General features: G+C 37.6%; 2 protein-coding genes across 17 annotated transcripts in view; one reads left to right on the top strand and one right to left on the bottom strand.

Moving 5' to 3' along the window:
• The window catches only part of KIF20B (kinesin family member 20B), a 37956-nt gene extending 17977 nt beyond the window's left edge, over positions 1–19979 (bottom strand). Inside the window, exons 1-18 of one of the 2 annotated variants that reach the window (XM_086752287.1) lie at positions 19827–19979; positions 19306–19392; positions 18940–19056; positions 18612–18750; positions 16640–16824; positions 14930–14978; positions 14053–14247; positions 12532–12643; positions 12004–12075; positions 11369–11515; positions 9383–9545; positions 8082–8339; positions 7177–7316; positions 6438–6588; positions 5244–5511; positions 4604–4665; positions 4274–4393; positions 2523–2688 (exon numbers count right to left, since the gene is read on the bottom strand). In XM_086752287.1, coding sequence (XP_086608413.1) covers positions 2523–2688; positions 4274–4393; positions 4604–4665; positions 5244–5511; positions 6438–6588; positions 7177–7316; positions 8082–8339; positions 9383–9545; positions 11369–11515; positions 12004–12075; positions 12532–12643; positions 14053–14247; positions 14930–14978; positions 16640–16824; positions 18612–18750; positions 18940–19056; positions 19306–19392; positions 19827–19979 — 2584 coding nt within the window. Of the gene's footprint in view, positions 1–2522; positions 2689–4273; positions 4394–4603; positions 4668–5243; positions 5512–6437; positions 6589–7176; positions 7317–8081; positions 8340–9382; positions 9546–11368; positions 11516–12003; positions 12076–12531; positions 12644–14052; positions 14248–14929; positions 14979–16639; positions 16825–18611; positions 18751–18939; positions 19057–19305; positions 19393–19826 lie in introns of both variants that reach the window. The other variant, XM_086752288.1, reaches the window with a different exon arrangement.
• A 2227-nt stretch (positions 19980–22206) lies between these two features.
• PANK1 (pantothenate kinase 1) overlaps positions 22207–24031 on the top strand; it is a 46898-nt gene continuing 45073 nt past the window's right edge. For 8 of the 15 annotated variants that reach the window (XM_086752178.1, XM_086752177.1, XM_086752197.1 and 5 more), the window contains exon 1: positions 22207–22443. In XM_086752178.1, the coding sequence (XP_086608304.1) occupies positions 22238–22443 (206 nt within the window). In that variant the 5' untranslated portion in view covers positions 22207–22237. Of the gene's footprint in view, positions 22444–23452; positions 23571–24031 lie in introns of those variants that run through there. The other 7 variants (XM_086752191.1, XM_086752184.1, XM_086752193.1 and 4 more) reach the window with 6 other exon arrangements.

Below are 24031 nucleotides of genomic sequence, written 5' to 3'. Positions count from 1 at the left end.
CTTACTTTGCCGTATAAAGCCATGCTTCTAAATCCTACTTGGACTGGGAGATGTTTCTCTCAGAAAGCCCAGTTGCATAGTCCCAAGAAAAATTTATCAGACAAAGTACTACATATTCCTCACACTGGACATGAATTTTACATACTTCATTAAAAGGGACAGGTGCTGAGGTATCTTAAAGACATATTTTGTGATCTGAAGTGGCAAGATAAAGTATCAGAGCCTAGCCAAACACATATAGTGAGAAGGATATAATAACTCCAAGATGATTTAAAAGTGATCTAGATGCTTTGTACTGACAACCACAATCATGCAGCAAAGCAGGATAGATATTAGTGCAAGACGACACATAATATTCAGTCCAGGAGGATTTTGTGTAGGAAGTACTAAGAAAGAAAAAGTCCCACCCCAAAACATGAGAGGCAAGTCCTAGAGAAGAGTACAAAACCTGAACTTCAAGACAAGATAACTTATATTCTCCCAAAATATGCGTTGGTCATAGGCTAGTAGTATATCTAAATTCTATGAGAAAACCACCACAGTGCAGCTGTGCTCATTGTGCTACTGTGCCAAGAATATCTAAATTAGAATTATTAATATATATACTTACATTTAAATTTCATCATTATGGAGCATCTAACAGCTGAGCTTTTCAATCAGATGCCTTATATTCTTAAGGCCCACAAAAGAAACATATTTAACATGACTGAACAGCCTGTTCTTCCCAACAGAAAAATCTCAGTGCTGATATTAATTGGCACTATAAGATATCCACTTAGATTTCTTGTTTGAGAACTATCACTTTTCTACTTTTCGGTTGTTTAAACGAGCTTCAGTCATGACATAACAAACCTACTACTACCTAGTATACCAAGAAGTCTACATCAGCTTCATTTCCCACTCTCTTCCTCTAACATTTATATAGGTGGCACCATCAAATAGTGATGCTAGGATTCAATATTCATCCCAACCAAAGAGGGTAGAGACAAATCAGAGATGTGTCCAGTACAGAGACAGAAGCTTAAGACACACTTCAAATTACCCTTATTCAAACAAGTTGTACAAACATCAGAAATGCCCTACTGGATCACACATCATCAGTTTAGGTTTTCTTTTTCCCCACCAATATTTTACTGCCTTTTGCTACTGCTGGTAGGCCTAGCCACTTCCTGTGGACCTTTCCTGACATAGAACAATTAAGAATGTTGGAGGAACATGAGACAATACATTGCTGCTTAATCCTTTCATACCCATGTATGAACCTTTTGGCTGTTCGCTTGTCTAAGCACTTCTGGAATGTTAGAATTATTTGCCTTTCCCACCTTCTAGAGCAGGAAATATTAGACATTCACTACCTATTGTATGAGGCACTCTGTTCCATAAACTTAAGCTGATCTTCTACTAGATTGAGTGTTACCTTGCTCTTTCACTGCAGAACGAGATGAATGACAGTCCAATATTCAGCATATCCTCTCTCTGGACCCTCAGTTTTCTGTGATAATGTGAATTTGACAAGCCTCCTTTTAATGTTTTATCCCTCTTCAGAGAGAGGAGATATTTTCTGTTTCCCATTTTTAATCGTATTTCTCTTTTTCTATCAAAAACAATGCCTGAAAGATTTTCTTACTTGCACCTATTCTGCAGGAGGAAGGCAAAAAAGTAAGGGACACAAAGCGAAGACCTTTCATTCTCCTTCTACATATGCTTTTCATATTTCAGAAGAAACTTAAGCCCAGCTGTGTCCTGGAGTAAGATCTGTCTGCCTCTAACTTGATAAATACCATTTTGCACAAGTCAGTCCCTTATAGCTCTGTCTCTGAAACGGATAACATAAGCAGTGTCCTTTTAATTTTCACCCTTATCCTTGAAGGTCTTCAACTGCAGCTAGTTTATTCACTTCATTCTAAAAAAACTGGAAAGCTCAGAGATAAAGCAAGGAAAGCAAATAGATTGGAAGCACAAAATGTTATCTGTAGACTTAAAATAATTTTACTTCCATTCAGGTGGAAAGCTTTTTTCCTTTGCTGGCACTGTCACCTCGACCAGAGCTGGCGTGTTCACAGTATGCATACAGAATGAAACGAGTTTCACAGCACATACTGTGACTGAACAATCAGTAAGTCATTGACACCTTTGATGCTTGCTTATACAGTTTTTCAAAACTTGAGCAGGAGATGCTACTTTCCCAGAACTTCATCAACAGCAAGGTTAGTATAAAAGCAACTGTTAAGAAATTGCTTAGGAACTACAGATGAGTCTGCAAGTACATTAACAGGTGAGAAAAAGCAGCAGAAAGGAAAGAGTCTAAAAACTAACTTTTATTTTAAGCATTTAGGAGTGAACAGTATAGGAACTTCTGCAACACACATGCTTACATAACAGTTACTTCAATTTACAGTTTAACACAGTAGATTTTCTCCTCACAACGTAACGTTTACTCTTCATAACTTTTTGCTTCTGTTCTGGAATAGTAACCAAGTGTTTTTGGAAGACCCCCTGTTGAGTGATGGTAGAAATTGTACCTTTCTTTGTAGGTGGCTCTAGTTCCGCAGTAGTTTTATTTTCAAAGCAACGTTTTCTTCCCACTTCCAATACAGTCTCCTCACAATCCTCAAATTGGCTGCTTTCAATGACTTCGTTAGAGTTCTTTTCTGCCAGTTTTCTTTTAATGGTAGTTACAGTGTTGTCCTGTGTTAAAATAAGAATAATTACTTTGAAGTTTCATAAACTGAGTACTTAAAAGGCCTAGTAATCTTTAATATGCAAATATTTTTACCAAACCATCTGGGTAAATGTATAGGGGTTGTCAAAGGAACAAGTTAGAGATCATTTGCTTAAACCAAAAGCAGGTACAACTTCAGATACTAATAAGTACAATGCTTTGTGCTGTACAGAAAGCAGAGCAAGAGGCTAGGAATCTACAAAACACAAGACTTGCATGTAAGAGGAGTTTGTTTACCACCCGAAAACAATTTCCAGTGTCAAAAGAGTCAATGAAATTCATTATTTGTTCAAAGGGCAAATGGTCAGCTCTACAAGTTTGTCACTTTCTCATCATAGTTGGTAAAGTTGAGAGTTTTAACTGCCTTCAGCAAAGCCACAGATCATTTTTATCACGGCAGATCTGATGCCACTTGAAAGCCTAACGTATATATGACAGAACTGACTAGATTATATATTTGACTAAAAATAGTTTCTTTACTTGCAAGACTATGCAAGTGCCAAGTCATGCTGGTTGCCAAGTATCAATTACTCATCTTTAATTATTTTATTAAAAAGAAGTCTATAGAACAGACTTCAGTTTTGTGGTCATGTTTTAAGTTACATGCCACAGTCTCATAGAAACACTGGACAGAGTTGGAGCCTTGTTCTTGGAAGGAGTAGTAATACGAAGCACTCATCACAACTCTTATCACTCTTGAAGCGTTCATACTATTGAAAACCTAAGATGCTGTGGGGCAGAGGGAGTAGAAAATTTAAGTATGGTCAAAGCCTTAAGTTTACAGTGGAAGAGAGAAACAGATCAGAGTGCTGACTAAGTTTCATTTAAAGTTCTCAAACCTACCTCAGGTTACTGGACATCAAGCTCAAAAAACCAACTGTATGTTTTTGTTTTGTTTTGTTTTTTAAATTTTAGTCAAGCTAGTCTTTTGGCATTCAGCAGCTAGCAATAGACTAGCCAGTTGCCAGTTTTATTAATCGTATCAAAAGCAGAGATACCCTGGTCATGCACTCTTAGTTCAAACTCTGCTCTCTCTCTATATATATATATTTGTTCTTCCTTTGGAAGTCTATGTGTGTGGGGGTGGTGGGTGGGACACACTGATTTTTCTGCTTCACACAATCACTATCCTTCTCACATTAACTTCCAACTTCAGTTAAATTTAACCTTTTGCTGCAGCAAAACCTCCTTTCCTTCCTCTTCCATTCAGGCAAAAAAAAAAAAAAAAAAAAAGGGGGGACAGTGAAATAATCCCCTCTATTCCCACTGTTTACGCCCAGTTTTTTTTTTTCTTCTTCTTTAGAGTGGCTCTTCAGAGTCTCATCTACAGTCCTCCAATAACTCCAGATCACTGCTGAAAGTCACCTTTTTCCACATACACCCCCTCATATATTTTGCTGTAACTTTAGTTTCAATGCTCACTTCACCTGCTACCATTTCAAGCAAGTAGCAATTACCTACAGAAAACTTCTGTTTTCCAAAATAGTTAAGTCCATTGTAAGTATGATCTAGAATTTTTGTATAAGGGAAATTGAGATGTTTAGGACTTACATAGTCTTTTATGGTTTCTTCTAAATGGGAGATCAAATCTTGTAGTCTCATAATAACATCATCTTTTTGCTCCACAATGTTCATTAGTTCTTGAATCCTTTTATTTTGTGTATTCATTTTCTTGGAAAAGAAAGAATAGTAGTTCAATCAGCAGTATTAATTTTTTTGAATTCTACCATGCATTTAGAAGCAAGATCAGTTAAGCTAAGCTTGATATTAAAAAAGCAAACAAAACCAAAACCTAGAAGCTTACTATAATAGCATTTTAAGCTACTGGAGTTTTGTATTAAAGCAAATAATTTTACACAAGTTTTTCCTTGGGAAAGTTACCTCAGTTGCTTCTTTAAGCTGCTCAGCAGACTCATTCAATTTACTCATCTGCGTTTCAAAGTCTGTAACAGGAGAAGAAGTAGTCTGCATCAAAAAAGCAGCCATTACATAGTTTACACAGTAATCCATTTTTCCAGATCATCTGGAACCTCAGTAGCTTTTGAAGAGATGGATTTATTTTCCTGTTGAGTTCTACTTACAGAAACATCTTAAAAGTTAAGTTTTTTTAATAGAAGAATTGGGCCTTGCAAACTGTATGAAATATAGATCACATCAAGAGACTTCTGCTGAAATGTATTATTAGGTATTGCTGCTTTTTCCTCTGTGAATGTTCCACAGGATACCTGAAAACACCACAAAGTGTAAGGAAGCGCAGGGATTGCAATACAACCATGAAATGCTGGTGATGTACCCTACAATTCAGAAGTCTGCAATTGACAGTTTTAAGTTTTGTCTTTAAAATGACATAACCAAGGCCTGTAGAATTTTTCAACCTTAACATACATAAAACAATTTGTTGCCACCTCTATACATATAATTTGGTTCCAAAAATCCTGCTCAAGTGGATTATTATTCCTATTTTATAGTAGTTGGTCATTTCTTTCTTCTGCCTTTCACATCACACTTACATCCAGCTCACCTTTAGTTTTCTGCGTCAGCTCTTCTTCAATTTTGGTCAGTTCATTGGTTTTCTTAGTCAGCTCTTCTTTGGTCTTAGTAAGTTCAGTGGTAATTTTTCCCAGTTGTTTTTCAAGCCAACCTATAGTTTTCTGTGGGTCCTCCAGGGACACAATGTATCTGTGTGTTTCTTCTGCCTGCTTTTTGATATCAAAGACATCATTCTGCAGAGAATCAATAACACCTTCAAGATCAACGTAAGTGCCTGACCCCATGCTACATTCTTCATCCTGAAAGATGATTTAAATCCATTTAGAAATGGCAAATAATTACACAATAGCCATTATTTCTACAGAAAATTTGGAAAAGCATTATGAACTCAAACATATAAGTACAGTTAATTCTGGCTTCAAAGCCATTTTGTGAGTTTGTATGCAGTTTGATTGCCAGTTTCTACCTCCCTTCACACACAAGTCTCCAGTATCAAGCAATAGCTACTTTATTTTTATAGCATTTAACGATCCACAATCACATTCCCTTTTATGTCACCACAAAAACATCCCCTCCAAATTTAATATAAAAGCTAGTATATTTTCACTGAATAAAAACATTGAATGAACACAGCAAGCAAACAGTTTTAGAAGGAATACATCTGAACTTTTCATATATCAGTAAAAGTTTGAGGTGAAATAAGTTTGCAGCAACTTATCAAGTTGTACTGAAAACATTTACTTTATCTTTTTTTTTTTTTTTCTTTTTTAAAGAAGGGAGCTCCAAACTCTTAAGAGTCTAGTTATGGCTTAAGTATATATACAATTCTCATTGCTTCAGTTGTAGCTACAATAGCCTTAAAAGAGAAAAGTCTCTGGGACCATTCCAGTACTGTCTATACATGGGGCTTAATAGATCAGTTTCAAATACTTTAAATAGGCACCTAACACCATAGACTTATAGTATAATTGCAACTTTTCCCCCTAATTTCTTTGTATACATTTATTTTCACTTTGTATTGCAGAAATGCAGAAAGCCCCAAAGATTCCTAAATGCATGCTTGAGGCTCAGTAACTACTCCTATTAAATGTGATAAAGGTATCTTGCTAAGGATATAGTTACACAGTATGCAATTCCTCAAAGCCATCCTTCTAATCCTTGAGACATACCATCACCATAACAGGCAGTTAGTAAGAGGTATGTTATTAAGGGAGAATAAAGATACCAGAGGTCCATCTTGTTCACTGCAAGGCTGATCCTTTGATTTATTTTCTTCATCCGCATTTTCAGTATAACCATTTACAAGTTCCTTGAAGATTTCCAGACGTCTTTCAGAATTTTCTTCAAGCCGTTCTCGTTCGTGAGAAAGGCACTCTCTATAGCAAGAAAAAAATAAGTCAGCCAAAAGCTGGACAGTATGCACTACTAAGAAGTTACTAGTACAGCTACCTATAAAGATGTTTTTTCTTTTCTTTGGCACAACAGAACAATACACAAATCAGTGTTGCTACACCAAAATAGAAATATATTTCCACCCTGCCCCACATCCCTGAAGAATGAGAGGGAGAAATACATACACAAATTATGGACAGCACTTAACTACAAGCATTTTTTCTAAGTTTCTAGAGCCAGAATACCTGTTTTGAGTACTCCAAGACTGTAGAAACCAAAGCGTCACTCTTTCTACAGACATCCTATCACAAAGTTCTTCTGTTAAGGAGAGCTCTACAGGAACACACTGCTTACAGAATCCACATGCACACTCCCACCCATTTCCCAAAAATCAAAGCCTTTCCCACATAGTATTTTTCCTCAACTCATGGTCCAAACAGAAACGGATATATTAACAGCAGCAGTAAGTCTAGCATAAAAGTGTAGTCTCTTATGGCCAAGAAATAGATTTTCTTAAGTGAATTTCCTTTATTTTTAACCAGTAACTTTAAAATCACTTAAAGCTAACTTACCTGAATTCTATTTCCCGCTCAGCAAAATATTGCTTAAATTCTTGTGTCACTTCTTCACGAATTTTTAGTTCCAACAGCAAGTTATTTTTTTTCTCAGTAATAAGTTTGTTCTTCAACTCTTCTATAAGACTCAGCAGTGTCTGGAATTACCATTGGTATTTAGGTTTTCATAAAGAAAGTTCCCCAGAAGTGAGATTTTTTTTTTCCCCCTCAAACACTACAACATTTTAATCTTCCAGCTGGCAAAAGTTCTTCCAGTTTTTTTACTAGCTTATTCATAAACAAGAGGATTAATGAGTAGATTGAAATATCTATTTGGTGCTAGTACAGAAACTTCTAAGTTTGCACAGAGTGGGCATTTGCAAATAACATTACATTTATTACAAGAATTCTTGAAGTTGTCTTAAAAAACAGGCTTAAACTCCACAATATTTGGCTGTTTTCCATATACTCTTTTTTGAGGCAATATTAATTAAATCTCCACAAAATAGTCTCTAGTCCTCTGCTCCCTCCTTGTCAAGCGACTACAATTGCTGTTCCTTGAACAGTTTTCAGAGCTTTATTGTGCATAGATTACAAAGTAACAGTCTTCTGTATTGCTAAAAACCAGGTAATACTTGCTGTGCATTGACCATAGGTTACCAAAAGGAAAGAAAGTCAAGTCTGCAATTCTTACTGCTAAGTCTGTACTTAGACACATTTCATAGGCACCAAGTCATAAGCAATCCCACTTTTAGTTCTTAACACTGGGTTTAGGTAGAATAAGGGAGATTAGGGAAAAAAAAAAATAAATAAAATATATATATATATATATATATAGATGAGAGATTGGGGAAACCAGGAGAAGAATACCTTGCTTCAAGACTCCATGCTACACTAATTCTTAAAGTAGCCCTGGCACATACCATATATTCTTCTTTTCCAATAAGAACTTTATTTTCTTCTTGTTTCTGCACTGCTTCTTCTCTTGATATACTATGCTGTTCCTCTATTTTGTCATCATCATCATCCTCAATCACATCTTCTAAGCTCTTGTCCCATAGGATAGTGGCTCTTCTCCTTGGGATTGGCATTTTAGTGTAACTAAGTAGTGATGATTCCCTTCCCGATTTCTGGCCAAATGACTGATCTTGGGGAAGAACAGATGTGTCTAGAACTAAAACCTACACAGAAAATAAAGAACAAAGTCATCAGTATTTTTTAACTCTCTACTGACACTTCCAAGAGACACCTGTTACACTTTCCTATAGGTCTCCTGAGCATAGTACTCCCCCAGCCTATCCTCCATTCAGAGTTACTACTTTGACCAGTATCCAGATAGAGTACAAGGGAGTCACTGAATAGTCTAACCCTTATTTTGATCCCGGGAACACGAAGTTTCACTAGCTCGACAACCTACAAGAGGGTTGCCAACTCATGCAGAAACCTGTTCCTGCATTTCCTATACTTTGAGTTTCTAGTTGCAATACACAACTGTCATTCTACAAATTCTATTTCTTGAACAGCTGTATTACCCTTACAGCCTGCTCCTTCTAGTGTTGTATTCAACCTTCTTAGATGAGCCCACATTCTAAAGGCCTGGATCTACTGTCCTTTGAATATATCTAATTGTCAGGGGAAGTTTTCCATGGCTTCCATTAAGGCTACAGCACTGATCCCTGATATTTTTGTCTTCCTACATAACAGGGTTATGTCACTGCACTTATTTCTACTTATTCTGCTTTACATATACCTTCCCACTGAATGTCTGTGGACATAAAGACGATCTTTCAAACTTTCGTGCTCAACCTATTTTATCAATATTTCAGGTGAGCAATATTCCAAATTAAGATAGCAGTAGTATATGGGGCAGCTAGAATTGCTCCTAGATCAGAGTATGTTATGAGTACAGAAGGAAAATTTACCTAGATCTCAGGGAATTTCTTCCAAATATAGTAAATGCCTTGTTAGGCTGGACATTTTACAGCGATTACAGATTTCCAGTAGGAAATGCTTCTACCCCCACACTCCAAAGGGGAAAAAAGTTCCAAAGCCCTTTTAAAAGCTTTACTAGGAAATAAAGCCTGACTAGAAGTAATTAGAAAATATGATTGCAACATGAGACAAAAATACAGTAACTGAAATCATATTCCTAGAAGTGAGAGAATCTGCTCTTTAAACACCAATCATAAGTACTGATCAACAGGATAAACTACACCACACTTACTTTTTGTGCAATGGCTGAGAATTTTAGCACGTTAAGTGTTTCATCATATGCTGAAGCACATTGGCTTATGTTGACTATCATGTATACCTTCCCCTTTCCAGTGAAGAATCCTTGAAGGAAATGAGTTAACTTACTTTCCCGGAAGGGTATGTGCTGCTGCAACCTTTAGAAACAAAAGAACAGACAACTGGAAGTTTAATAATTTCTAGTCTATCCAGCCCAGAGACTTTTATTTGTAAATATTTGTAAAATATTTGTAAAAGCAGTAGTCTAAACAATTAAAATTGGTTTGGACTAGATACAGCTGTTTGTGAATAAATTGCATGGCTGTTGTGACTGCTGCTTTAGCCATTATCTCAGATAGGACAGATAACCTGGAGCACTTAAATCAAGAGTGGTCAACATTTAGCCTAGGGTAGGTCACATAGCCTCATGCTACGTCAGACTATACTCCATCTCTCATGAATGTGGAAAGGAAAAGAGAAAAAGACATATCTAGTTCTAGGCATGTAGCATCCACTATTATCAGATATCTCTGCCACTCAGTTTCTTGCTTCTGAGACAGACAATACCAAGTGCTTAGGCAAGAAAATGAGTACATACCAAAACACAGAAATAACTTTTCAAAACTTTTTTCCTGATCTCCCAATAGTTTGGCATTTCCTAAATCAGAAGTTGTGTCCTTGAATTTAACAGTTGGTGATGTAGTTTTTGATGCTTATAGGAAATTTTATGAGAATTCCTAAAATATGACTAAACACACACTTGACACTGAATAGGTTTCCTGCACTTCAGACACGATAGCTATTTGGTCATAGGAACAGTGCTACAGAAATCAGTAAGCTAGTGACATGCCTGCCAGGATACATATATGGCTTATAAGTAGCCTTGCTGCAGGACCGATAAAAAAGGAGAATCATTTTAAGTTACTGCTTCCTGTTCAACTTGCAAAAGCATCTATTAACACTTTAAGAGCTTATACTTCAGAACATTTCTTCTATACTGTTAAAATTCCAAGTTATTAGGATCAGAAAAAGACATCCTGAATACATTAACAGCTTTCTAAGCAGCTGCTAGTTTTAATGCATCCATCCTATCTGGAAAGAACAGGAAGATAAAGATCATAAATTCACAAGAAGTAGAGTTAATCAGGAACACATGCTAGTAAAGCTTTTTCATCTTAAGGTATGAAAGACTTTAAATAGGCCATCAGGAACAGTGTTATGGAGTAAGTGAATTTGACAAAGCACATCCAGGTGTGCCAATCAGCAGCCTGCGAGTTCATTTACTTGTGGGACAGAAATAAATCTTCAAATGAGAACCTGTGGAGAACACAGTTCCTGTACAGTTACATCCAGCTGGTTTTTTTAGACAGTTAACTTTTTGTATTTTTTCTTCTCTTTATTTAGATCCCTAAGCTAGGGCACAAAGAGTGGGAAGGCTTTCTTTCATCTACATATGGTTAGCTAGATCAGAAGGACAGTGTTAGAGTTATGTCAAGATATAGAAAAACAGACCAATTTTGTCAAAGAGAACACAGTTAAAATAGCACAGCAATATCCTGCTGATGAAAAATGTTACACTACAAGTACACAGAAAATAGTTCACAAGGGAATAGTAGGAGGCTGAAAACTTGACTTTTACTACAACACTAATAAAAAGGGGGTTTTAAGCTTATCCCAAAGCTTGTTTGATAAGCCAAGCTCAGAAGAAAGGTAAATTGCTATTATCTATGATAGCATGTTTAAAGGATGTTAGAATTTGAATTATTTAATTGAAGAGCAAAACAAGGCAAGTTTAAGATAAGTTTGGTAAATCAACAGGGCTTTGCAGTATAGACTTTTAAAGTCTATGGATCTTTTCTACCAAAAATTTAGTGTTAGCATTGTTTTAAACCATATTAAGCATATATTAAACAATAGCTTTTAAACATTGTAGGCAACACCTAAAAAACACAACAAGTTTGCAGTTTGTGAAAGGACTTACTTTGACTGTTGACAGTTCTTGAGTGCATTAATACACTTGCCTAGAATCAGGAGAGAGGTGTTTATATTTCCACTCTCTTTCAGTCTATCACCTTCATTACGGGTCTTGGTACACCTTTCTGAACCAGCAAGATCACATATTGACAACCTGAAAGCAGATAAGGAAAATTCTATTTACCTTAAAACATGCACAAGTTATTAACTTTAAAAAAAATATCACTTTTCTTCAACAAAGAATTTATTGATCTTCATATGCATGAACCCTTCCACCCTTTTCAATGTTGCTTCCCCAACCAAATTTCACACTACTTCTTGCCAAGTCCTTTCCCAACACACTTTGTATTTCCCTCCCCCCCGCCCCCCATCTTCTTCCTTCTGAGAACTTACATGAGTTCAAGGGTATAGCAGGCTAGCAGAACTTTGTGCTGAACATAAGGGACAAGATATTGAACAGCACTGAAACGGAAGGCTTGAGGTAGAGGGCTAAGTACTGTATGGTTGTAGGAAGTGGGGAAACCACCATACATGCATGAAGCTCTAGCAGGGAACACTGGGTGTATAGTGCAGCACCAGTACACCAACATGGAAGACAACTGACAACTTCATCACAAAATAATAGGGGAACTCTGAACTTACTCATTGACTCGGGTCACTCGTGGCGCTCCTGCATCTTCAATTTTTAATATCTTAACTGTGAATATGCTGTGACTAAAAGGAAAAGTTCAAATCAGCAGAGAAGTAAAAGTAGACCAGTATTTCCAAAACATTTTTAACTCCCACAACATCTGTTCAAAACATCGTTGAATCTGTCAACATATCTAAGCATATACTCTACCAGACACAAACTTTTAAGAGATACTTATGCAGCACTTATTTTGCTTTTCTTCTCAGACATTTAGATGGAATCAAGCAAAAACACTTAGCTTTAAGGAGAGTATTTGATAAAACGCTGTTAGCTTTTGTACATTTTCATTTTACTGAAAGATTCAATCCTTTTAGGTTAACGCATTGGGTCACATACTGCTAAAGGGTGCCAAACATGAAACCTAGATATCTAGACTTTGTTAAAGCCTCTTCCCTCTCTAGAAGCCACAACCCACATTTTAGTTTCTCCTCCCTCACACACACCACCATATGCCCAAAATTACTCAAAGTGTCTCTCACCTTCTGCTGGAGGAAGTATTTAGTTTTGTGCTTGCAATACTCTGGTGTTTCAACCCCAGTTTTAGAAGTCTAAAAGCTTCTTTAGAATCAGAAATCTGAAGCCACTGCAGATCTTTAGGAAGAACAGACATGTAAATATCATTATCAAAAAGAAAGAAGGGATTAGAGGATAATGTATGCAAAGAATAATACATTTACTTGAGACATACAAACATTTCACTAAGCCTGCTTCAGACAGAAATTATATGATGACAAATAAGATCAAGATTCCTCCTTCCATGGTAAAGTATGGTCAAGTATATCACATCATTTCATCCTATCAGCACACTAAAATATGTTCCATCCAAGGGTCTAATACAGGTATGAAAGTCCTATGTTCAAATTCATCAAGGCAGAATTCTACCTGGACATTTTCTGTTTTAGTCTACAACTTGAGGGGGGAGAGGAATCATCTGGACATCTTCCAGGGCCATAAACTGAAAATGATCAGTGAAGAATTTTGTCTACAGTATGATGACTGTATGTCATCTTCATATGTGCTAGAGTAAGTACATACAACCCTACTAATAGAACTTATAAAATGAACATTATGGCTTCTGTTAAACTAGAGGTCACTAAAATTGTACCAGCAGAAATACCAGTAACCAACAAGAAAATTATTAACTGGTTTTCCTCAATAACATCAGTAACAGCCTTATACTTCCAAGTTTTATTAGGAAAAAAAAAAGTCTGCTTTAAGCTATGCTGCAGCATAATCTGTCTCCTACTTCACACATTTTCTGGTCTTTGAAGGAATGACTGAGTCAGGTTTATTGCCCAGTTCAGCTTTTTGAATCTATAGTTTGGCTTATGAAAGATAAAAGCAGGCCAAACACCTACAAAAAAAGGTCTGATCTCGAATTGGTGTCTTGATTGCAGAAAGAATCTGTAACAAATCAAATTAGGATTTGAAACCTATTTTCTTCCATGGCCAGAAACAAATATTGAACAGTTATTTTGAGTTCTGTTAACTCCCCACTTCTGCAACCCAAAACAAATTACATCACAGGTTTGATTAAGCTAGAGTACTCTAAAATGTGATTTGTAGTATCAGACTGAACTTTCTCACATATTTTCTGAAGTCTGTTTCTCTACAGAAAACACTAAAAACCCACCACAACCTGTGGAGCCAATTATAACCATAACTAAGAACTTTTAGAATCTTTTTTTAAACAAAATGGAAAATACCGAACCACTAACAAATTTGTCGGGTGTTTACAATATTTCTCCCATTTCAAAGAAATAGAGGTTGTGGAGTGCACACAGGCTTTAAGAGTTATAGTCAAGAATAAAGGGAAAATGCTATCAAGGTACAAGTACTTCTATGTATGTAGATTGTTGTCTTTCATACTCAGGTAGACCTCTCTAGTACCACAGTGAATGAATGTAATCAGGAGTTTTCTAATATAGAAAGAAACATTATTACAGGAAGACTGACTCTTCAAATTACACATTTGGCAATTTGCAAGGTATTCTAATCACCTTTTACATAAGAACATCCCTTGACATCTTGGGCAAGGCGTAGTGTTTTTCTTTTCTTGTCACTTGATATAGGAACCAGTAGATCATAAAAACATTCATTGTAAATCTCAAAAAATGAAACCCAAACGGAAAACTTAACGTAATTTTCCACAGTTGTGCTAGATTGTTCCAAATCTTTTAAGAGTTCTTCCAAATCTGCCAAGTACAGAGTATTACAAGTCAATACAGGCCTAGTAAAGTTAATTTAATTTTAAAAAATAGTAAATTAAAATTTACATTTCCGCAGCCTTCTAAAAACCACTTACTCCAGACAACAATCCATTGAAATTCCCCCTCCCTCCCCGGCTCCTTTCTCATGTATCTGGAAGGCAAATATTTACCCTGCGTATTTGCAAGGGGCACCTACTCCACCACTTCCTTTTCCACTTGCAAATTCTATCAAACACGTACAGCTTGGTTAGAATTATCCTAATCTCTTCAACACCTTTAGAAGACAAAGAATTAAACTGACAAGCACACTTCACTCTGACTTTTTAAAGCAAACCCAGTGTTTAGGTAGTTTTTAAATTCTAGAATTAGGCTTATCTAATTACACACAGGTATTCTAAAAGCGTGTCAGTATACCTCTAGGGCTCATAGTTTAAGTAGTACTACTTTTCCTTGCTATAGTTTCCTTTCATTTAATACCTGTTCGGGTATTCTTCTAACAATTTTATCCTTGCATTTTCTGACCATTTAACTTGCTCGCTATCCAATTCACAGGCATATAAAAATGCCAAGGTGGCATTTTATTATTACCATAGGCCAGAAGTCAGTTATTGACCTTAAGAAAGCTTCTTTGCCAGCATTAGTTGCAATTCTTTAATATAAAACATACCCTTAGAATCAACTGGTGCTTTGTTGTTAGTGCTATTTTGATGGTCTACCTACAAAAAAAGAATAGAGATTTTATGATATATTGTTGACAGTACATTACCAGTATACCACCAGTTACTTTCCTAGGAGCTTTATCGTCCTACTAGGAATGCAGCGTAGTTGCAATATACCAATACAAAGGTCCTGGTTATACATCATGCATAGTTCAATGCACCTGTACGCTCCTATTGAAACAGTTGTTCTTACCTCAATACTCATTCCTGACACTTCCTTTACATCAGGCCCAATCACAGTAGATAGCATTTCATCTTGCTGAACCACAAGAAAACTAGCCACAGAAAAAAAATACAGGTATAGAAGCCCTCACAGAAATAGGGTGATTCAACAGGATGATTTGCAGGAGTCCAGTTGCAGTTTACATATCACACTTAAATCTGGTGAATCTAGAGAGTTTTGATTTTTTTTTTTAATTATTGGTATTTTGCAAATTCAGGATTCCATATGTTATGGCTTATACTAGGTCAACTCTCAGAAACAGAGGTTAATGTAGAATACTCGCTCACTTAAATTGAGCAACTTATTGCTTCAGGATATAGGCTGTAGAAACCTTTCACAGTTAAAATAAAGACTACGTGTTAGAAAGAAGAATTTTCCTCTGCTGAGCTCAAAGAAAAAAAAACTTTAAAAAGTAAACCAAAATCCCTACACCTAGACCTTATAAGGTTCATACACATACACTCCATTCCCAGTCTTAGTTTTGTTTGGCTGAGATTTTTAGGCACAGCACAGCCAAGAAGTGCAACTCATCTACCAAAATCAGTATACTGATTTTGAAGAGAGGAAACAGATGTTAAAAAACAAGTGCAGTTTTGTGGTTTGTGAGTTTTTTGTTTGGTTTTTTGTTGTTGTTTCTTATGTTTTGTCAAAAGTATATATCATATAAAGCTGAGATTCCATAAAGGGGTTCCTGAAATAGTTAAATATGTATGTAATCAAAACTCTTACATTTAAGCTTTACATATACACAACACCCACCCAAAATTTGTCTCTGTTCAAGCAGGCAGCTCATAAAACTGAAGTGTATTTCTTCACTGCTCAACAGTGATCTGTTTAAAAGTTCAGCAGAAACCCATTTTAATTCAAATCCTTAGAAATCTGGCTTTATAGCTCTGGTGTTTTAAAATTTTTTTTTCCCTTTCTTTGAGGGTATTTGACAAACTGGAAGAGGGGAACAACCTCAAAATCATTTATTTCTTTCAAGTACCCCAAGAATACAGCAAATTGTTTAAAGAAGCACACCTACAAGCATCCCCACAGCTGAAGAGACTATTTGCATTGAGTCCTTATTAAGCACCACTTACCCTAGAGGATAAGTTATTAGGTGCCCAAGCAACAGGGATAAAAAAAAAAAAAACAAAACAACAAAAACAAAACAAAAAAACCAACCCACACAAAACAAAACAAACAACACACCCACAACACAAGCGTAGAGTTTACATCCTATCAAGTATTTAGCTGCAAAACAAAAATCCACAGGGGAATGGGATTCATCAGCTCTATTGCTCACTTTACTACTAATCTGAGTAGCTGGCTGACAGCAAATTGGCACATGCTTAAACACAGTTAGTCTCTTCCCATAGAAAAATGAAGAAGGTAACATTGAGCTATCTAAAGATGTGTGTACTCCATATAGGAAGAAGTGCTCCTCTACCTCTTTTGTTAGGCGAAGTATTGAATTTTTAATAGCAATTTCTTCTCTCACTTGGTCTTTAGTCAGCTTTATATAATCTCTACACCGATAAGGCTTGAGGTCCATTGTTGTGTATTGCTTTCCTTGAATAGTTTTAAACAACCTATCCATGGTCCTTGGCAGAATACCAACATCATCTTCTGTCCCTGAAAGGAACATACAAAAGAAAGATCCCAATTATTACTGTGAACAAGGTAAACAGATAAATGAAGACAGAAATGTAAGCAATTCTAATCTCAAGGCATACATGAGGAATTTGGAGGCCACTTGCAGCATGAAGCAGTGTTTTGTTTTGTATTCAAGGTATTTGGCTTTCAGCAACAGCTCATGCTCTACCGCTTAAACAGTAACAGGCATAACAAAATAAAAACTACCGGGGTATACTGCATAAGCTTAGCCTTAAGGAACAAGCAAACAAACAAACAAACCACTACTAACAGACATTTAATAGAGATCCACAGTTTCCCATCACATTTCATAGGCTGCCTTCACTCACTTTCTTTCTCAAGGAAGTAACCTTGATGGTTGATATCTCAGCTGCAGTCCTGTACTAATTCCAGACTCTACAAAGAAGTTCTAGAAGCCTTATGAAGACTCAATCCTTTCCCTGACTCTTGCCTCAGAGCATACTCCTTTCATACCCAAAAGGCAAAAAGAAGTCAAATACAAGTCTCTGTGCACTCTTGATCTTCCTGAATCCAGATACAAGTTTTAAAAGGGTTCACATAACTTTGATTTCTAAACCAGAGAAAAGGGGACAGAGAGGAGAGTGGAAGAGAAACTATTGCCCTGTCTCATACTTTGACAGAATCATCTTCCAGCCTCTGACAGTTTCTCCTACTCATGAGACAGATGAGCTTTTACTGGTTACAGCACTAGCTGTGTTGCCTACGTCAGAACCTATGTAAAGTCTGGTTGGCACTCAAACACCAAGCTAATAAACAAATAACATATTAAGTTAAAGTACTGTTGCATTATGTTAGTTTCCCCTCAGATGTTCTCCAATCATTTTTTGTTTGTTGTAATGCCATTTATAATTCAACTTAATACGAACAAAGTTACAGCCACTGGCAAACAACGGCCAGTCCTAAAAACTGCTGGTGGATCATAACTACTTAGGAAGACAATATAACTTCAATAAAGATCAGTTTCATATGGCACAACTCATTGTCTTTCTACTACTTCCGTGTATAAAATTAGTATAGCATCTAAAACTACCATTTCATTATAGGAGACTGTTTCCAGGTGAATCAACTCACCTCGTTTGTCAAAAATGCTTTGAGAAATAATTAGAGAATGACATCTTCTGACCAGAAAGGGTACTGAGCTTTAACAGTATTGAAACAATGCATCAGGAGACAAGGTCTCCTAGGATACTACTGAGCTCAGAAACTTGACACAGGACAGGAATACTTGGAAGTAATCAAGCATGTTTCAAAACGCTTATTCTCTGCCTATAATAATTGAAACAGACTCAAATACTATTCCTTATCTGAATACAGTGCATGTAAGAGGAATACGACCTTTATAATAAAAACGACAAAATGCTAGTCTAGTGTAGAGTGACTTACACACTTCTCACAAGCTGATACAAAGATGATGTGTTTTCCTAACTCTCCCTCCTCCCTGACATTCTAAATACTTGGAGGAAAAACAGTTACATGCACCTGGTTGAAATTATTACAGAAATATAATTATTACAAAGCAATATAATGATATTTTTATGTGCACTTTACCAGTGACACTGTCTGTTGGCAGTTTACTGACATTTGTTTTGGAAGACTTTCAAAGGCTATTTATTAATATCCAAGAGAAGCCAATGTTTAGGGCCTACAGTTTAAATACAGCGAAAAGTTATAATATTTCTGCTAGAAGTAATTCTCACTTTAAAATAAAGTAAGTTTATTGAAGGAGAAAACATTTCTACTTATACCTTGGAATGTGTAGGTTTTCCCAGCATTTGTAACACCATATGTAAAAATAAGACGATTATATCCAGCTAAGAAATCTTGCATTGGTTGCTTCATGGTACCTTCAAAGAATTCTTCTTGAGTTGTTTCAGGTCCAAACACCTGAGCATTACCAAGAAACATCTTTATTTTGCTTAAGCAATCATTAGAGACTTAAAGAATGTTTAAAATTCTGTATGTTTATAATCTTAAAGATTATTGACAGTTTAAAAATCTAGTTTGCTTCGTATTAAATAAGTTAAACAACTTTTTCCAGCAATAAGTTAAAACATTTAACGACAATTCATTTACTTGTGAAAATGTGAACTTCTGCATCATCTGTCCAGCAGTTTTTTCACTTAGTCGACTCAAAGAGCTTTTCGGGGGCTTCAGTATGATGCTTGTTGAGTCTTCAAGTGAAATACAGTTCTGTTAAAAGTAAGCACAAGCAATGCAGGCAAGAGTATTAAGAGCTCAGTTTACAAAAACACAAAAAAAAACCAAACAAAACCAAAAAAACCCACAGAAAAACACCACACAACACACCCACAGAAAAACACAACAAACAAAAAAAAAACCAAACAAAACACCCCACACAAACAAAACCACACACCATACCAAACCATCACCTCACCCAAACATTTAAAGTATTTTTAAACTAATTAAATGTCATCACACCTGCAATTCATTCTCTCTTTCCAACGATGTAAATGGCCTAATACGCAGCCAAACTTCTATGTGTGCCTTAGAGTCCAAACTGCTTCTCTTAAATTAAACAACAACAACAAAAAGTTAGTGAAGTCAAGTGCTTAGGCCCCTGAAGGAGTTCACTGTGATAACTTAGAGACAATAATCGTGCAGCACATACACACTACCTTCAGGTCAACTAGAGATCAAGAATGAAACCCACAAGACCAATCTACAAGTAAGCATCTATAAACTGGCAATTAGCTTCATTTACACAAGACACATGCACCCAGTAAGGTGCCAACGCAGTGCCACACAGCTTCAGTCTAATCCTATGTATCTCCTTCAAATTAGAAACATATGAAAGATGCATTTTATCTTCTCTGTAAAATTCTGATTGTTTTTATTGATGAAAGGACTAAGCTTATTTTATTTATATATATTTTTATATGTATATTTATATAAAAATATATACACACACCCAAACAATGTAAACATCAAAGATTTCTTACCTGACTTGTGTCTGAGCTTGAAGAAACCAAAGAAAATTCACCAGAAAGATCTGTTTTAATATCTTCCACATTTACTGGTCCTGTTCTTTGAGGCTCAAAACTAGCAATATAGGATGGTCTGAAAAGTTTCTCATTATCCAGAGTCGGTTCCATCCTGCAAGAAAAAACTAATTTTTGCTCTCTGATCACACAATGTAGAGCTTAAGTCCTTTAGAAGACAAGTCAATTTGAGACAGATAGCTGCAATTTCTTAAAGGTGAAAGCGTTCTTCATTGTATTCATAACTTAGACAGCACACTGCTGATAGCTGGGAAAAGGGTCCGCATCACAATGAAACAAGAATAGCCATTCTTCTTTCAACAGAAAGCAACTGTTTACCAGTGAAGAGCCTTACGTGTATACCACAACCTTGCTAAAAACCATGACTGAAAGGAAGATTAATTTTTAAAAAGGCAATTGTATTGTTTCACTTCCCCATCATCCCATTATAGTGTCCACTAAAAAGACAAGCTCATTACAAGAGTAACCCAAACTTCATAGTTATCTCTGCAGGATCTGAATAATAGTTATTTTGGGGCAATTATTCACAATGTTTACTTTGTTTCTTCTAATCTGCAGGTTTTATTTTGTCAGGCAACTCTCTGAAAATCAGGAAAAATTTGGCCTGAAATATTATCAGAGCTTGAACAAACACTGACTCATGAATAAGCTGTTACTGGAAAGAAACATACCTGTGCTGTCACAATCTAGAAGTCTTATTCATCAGTTACACAAAGTTGCACTGCAAAATTCTTATCAGGCCTTGACAGGAAACGTATTTGTTAGGTAACTCACATTTCAGTTGCTTTAAATATAAGCTTAAAGTGTGGTTTGTCAAGATTATGTTCTCATTCTGTACCTTTTTACACAAGGGGAAAAGATAAACATCAAGCTATGTATGCAAAGCTGTAGCTGAGAATGTTCATATGAGCCCAGCACTCAAACCAGCAAGGTTCAACCACTGACAGCACGCAAAACCCAAGATGCAGACTGTCAATTTGTCTCCACATTGTGTCATACAGCACTGTACCTTAGATATTCTGGCATAGGCAGGTACATCACCTGGCTTTAGCCACTACAATGTACTTGTATACTGGGGTATGTTACTACAACTGCTTATCAAGACAATGGAATTTAGAGCTGCAGACGCCCTAAGAGAAGGGATCCGGAGTGACACACACAGCAAAAGGGTGGTCACTGTACACACACAGCCTGTAGCACTGTCAGGCAGCACAAGAAAGGGTAAAGAGGCTCCAAAACACATGATAATGTTGTGGCTTATATCATAGGATCTTTAAGGTTGGAGAAGACCTCCAAGATCATCAAGTCTAACTGTCAGCCTAACACCACCTTGCCTACTAAACCATGTCCTGAAGTGCCATGTTTACACATTCCTTGAATGCCTCCAAGGATGGTGACTCCACCACTTCCCTGGGCAGCCTGTTCCAGTGCCTGATCACTCTTTTTGTAAATAAGTGCTTCCTAATATCCAACCTAAACCTCCCCTGCCGCAACTTGAGGCCATTTCCTCTCATCCTATCACTTGTTACTTGGGAGAAGAGACCAACACCCGCCTCACTACAACCTCCTTTCAGGTAGCTGTAGAAAGCAATGAGGCCTCCCCTCAGCCTGCTCTTCTCCAGACTCAACAACCCCAGTTCCCTCAGCTGCTCCTCATAAGACTTGTTCTCTAGAGCAACATCAGCCCTCACACTTAAAACAATTTTAAAGAAAAACTTTCCCCCTGTAAACACCAATCTTTCACGTCAAGCCTCTACACTGCTTCCCGTTCTCATGGGACACTGCCGCATGGCTTTGCCAGCGTCACGGCCCTGGGCCGGGCGCTGCCCGCGACTCGCACGCCCTTCAGCCGTACCGAGGAGTTTTCACACCCTTCCCCGCCGTGACTTTTCACCACCGTAACGGCAGTAACCACGATCGCAGCAAGGAAGAGCAAAGGGAAGAGGCCTCAGCACCGCCCGCCGCGAAGCCAGCCACGCTACTTCCCAGCCCGCGACCACCGCCTGCCCGCCTCCCTCAAGCGAGAGCCCCGCAGCCAGCCCGGGCTTACCTGGGAGCCTACGCCAGGCCGAGCGAGCCCAGCCGCCGAGGGAAGGCAGCGGCGGCCGCAGCCTCGCTCTGCTTCTCTCACGTATCCGGGCAACCGCCACCGCTCACCGGCACAGCGCAACCGGCACGGCCGCGGCTTCTTTTCAAATCCCACCAATGGCAGTGCGCCGCGCCGCGCGGCCTCCTGGGAGGACGGATGTTGATGCGGCGAAAGGCTCGACGGGAATTGTAGTCTTGGTGGGGCGGGTCCAGCGGGGCGGGGTCGGGTCGGGTTTTCTCGCAGGCGGCGGCTGGGCTTTGCTATGAGGTGGGCAATGAGGGGGCGTTTAGAGAGACTTGTGTATCGCACGCACCCGGAGCCGTCAGGGCCTGCCCCCTCAGCGGCAGCAGAACCTCCACCGCCACGGGAAGGCGCCCTGGCCTCGCCGGGCCTGCCCCACGGCCTGCCCTCACCTGCCGTCTGCAGTGCCCGGGCCTTGCCTCCCTCAGGTCTGGCAGAAGGACATATGTAAGTTCAAGCTTGTCAATACTCCGGGTGATTAGAGGGATGCTATTTCCACAGGCGTTTGGCAGGCTGAGAGGCAGGCTGAGGCTTTGCAATCTGTGTCTAAACAGGATTCTCACTGTTTGCAGGTAGTGAAAGGGAAGAGGCCAGGTGACCTGCTCAAGCTGCAGGTGCCCTATATCAGAGCAGGGATCAGCAGAACTGGAAAACAGGTTTTAAGTTCAGGGTGTGCCTGTTCCTCACCCTGGGTTACAATGCTGACAGAGTGACAGCTGTGGAAAACACTTAGTAAGGTATCTTTGTTTAAAACCTTCCTCAGGTGGAAATTATTGTTTGGTACCGGGTTTGCATGATAGAGATTTAATTTCTTAAACAGCAATGAGAGAAATCCTTTGGCTTTATTTTAAAAATAGTGTCATAATGCCAAACAGATCATCCTTTTCCAGAACATCAGGGTATGGCAATGTACAGGTTTTGGTTAAAAAAATCACCATAAGTTTCTCTTTAGACTCAGACAGGAATTATTTGAACTTTAATAAAGAATGTCTGCCTGTTTTAAATTGAACTAAAAGAAAAAGTAACTTGAAAGTAGTCAGTAACTACCCAAATCAAACGTTTGTCTTTCATTTGAATAAAAGAATGCCAGCTAGTGCAAGCAATTCTGTAAAAGAATAATTCTACCCAGATTCTGTATCAGCTGCTTTGATGAGGTTGTCTTTAAGATTAAATTCTATCTTTCTTTAAACAGAGGCTGTGTCCTATCAGTAAAAGATGCATACTTGATTTCAGTTTGGATGCAGGCCATATTGCAAGAGTTAGTCTGTTTTAACAGCAGAAAATTATGCAACTTTGAATTTGAAATGGCTTGCCAAACAAATCTGAAAAGCTCTTGTAGATATTCTTTAAGACCTAGGCTCACTTTTTAAAAAGTATCTTAGTTTCTATCCTGAACAGAACAGTGAATTCAAACTACTGAACTAACCTAATGCCAAACCACCTTTTTCATACCGAAAGGGGATTGAGAATGGCTCTCAAAGAAAGGGAAAAATTAACTCCTGGGAGCAAACCTGAACGTTGCTCTCTTCCACTTGTTGGAAAGGAAAACTGAAGTTCTCGGAATATTTTGCAAGGTATATTTCTAAAAAGGTTGGGGGCTACGGAAAATTGTTCTTGCTAAGTTGGGGCATAACAAAGCTCATAGTACAAGCTGTATTTTGGGTTTGTTTGAATATTAGATTTCTGAAACTGTTTTTATAATATTGCACATGCTGCATAATTTCAACTAGTATCTCAAAGGACTACCATCAGCATACTAAAAAAGCAAACTAAAACATAATCTAACATGTGTTCCTAGCCTCACACAAACCATGATAAAGAAAACTTTAGATCAGCATAACCAACCCAGCCTGTTTTGGAGTGAGAGATGATGAAACTCCATCTATGTAAATAACCTTTATGACTTTCCACTAATATATTCTCCTTAAAGTGGTTTGTGCAAGGACAGCCAGTTGCAACAAAAATATCTGCTGCCAAAACTGTTAACTCATTCGTCCCTGAAATTGAATTATGTTTCTTTTCAAATTCCCTGTAA

This window comes from Chlamydotis macqueenii, chromosome 7 (genome assembly GCF_036417535.1).
Source record: "Chlamydotis macqueenii isolate bChlMac1 chromosome 7, bChlMac1.mat, whole genome shotgun sequence".
Taxonomy (NCBI): Eukaryota; Metazoa; Chordata; class Aves; order Otidiformes; family Otididae; genus Chlamydotis; species Chlamydotis macqueenii.
This window is presented reverse-complemented; position numbering and strand designations above follow the sequence as displayed.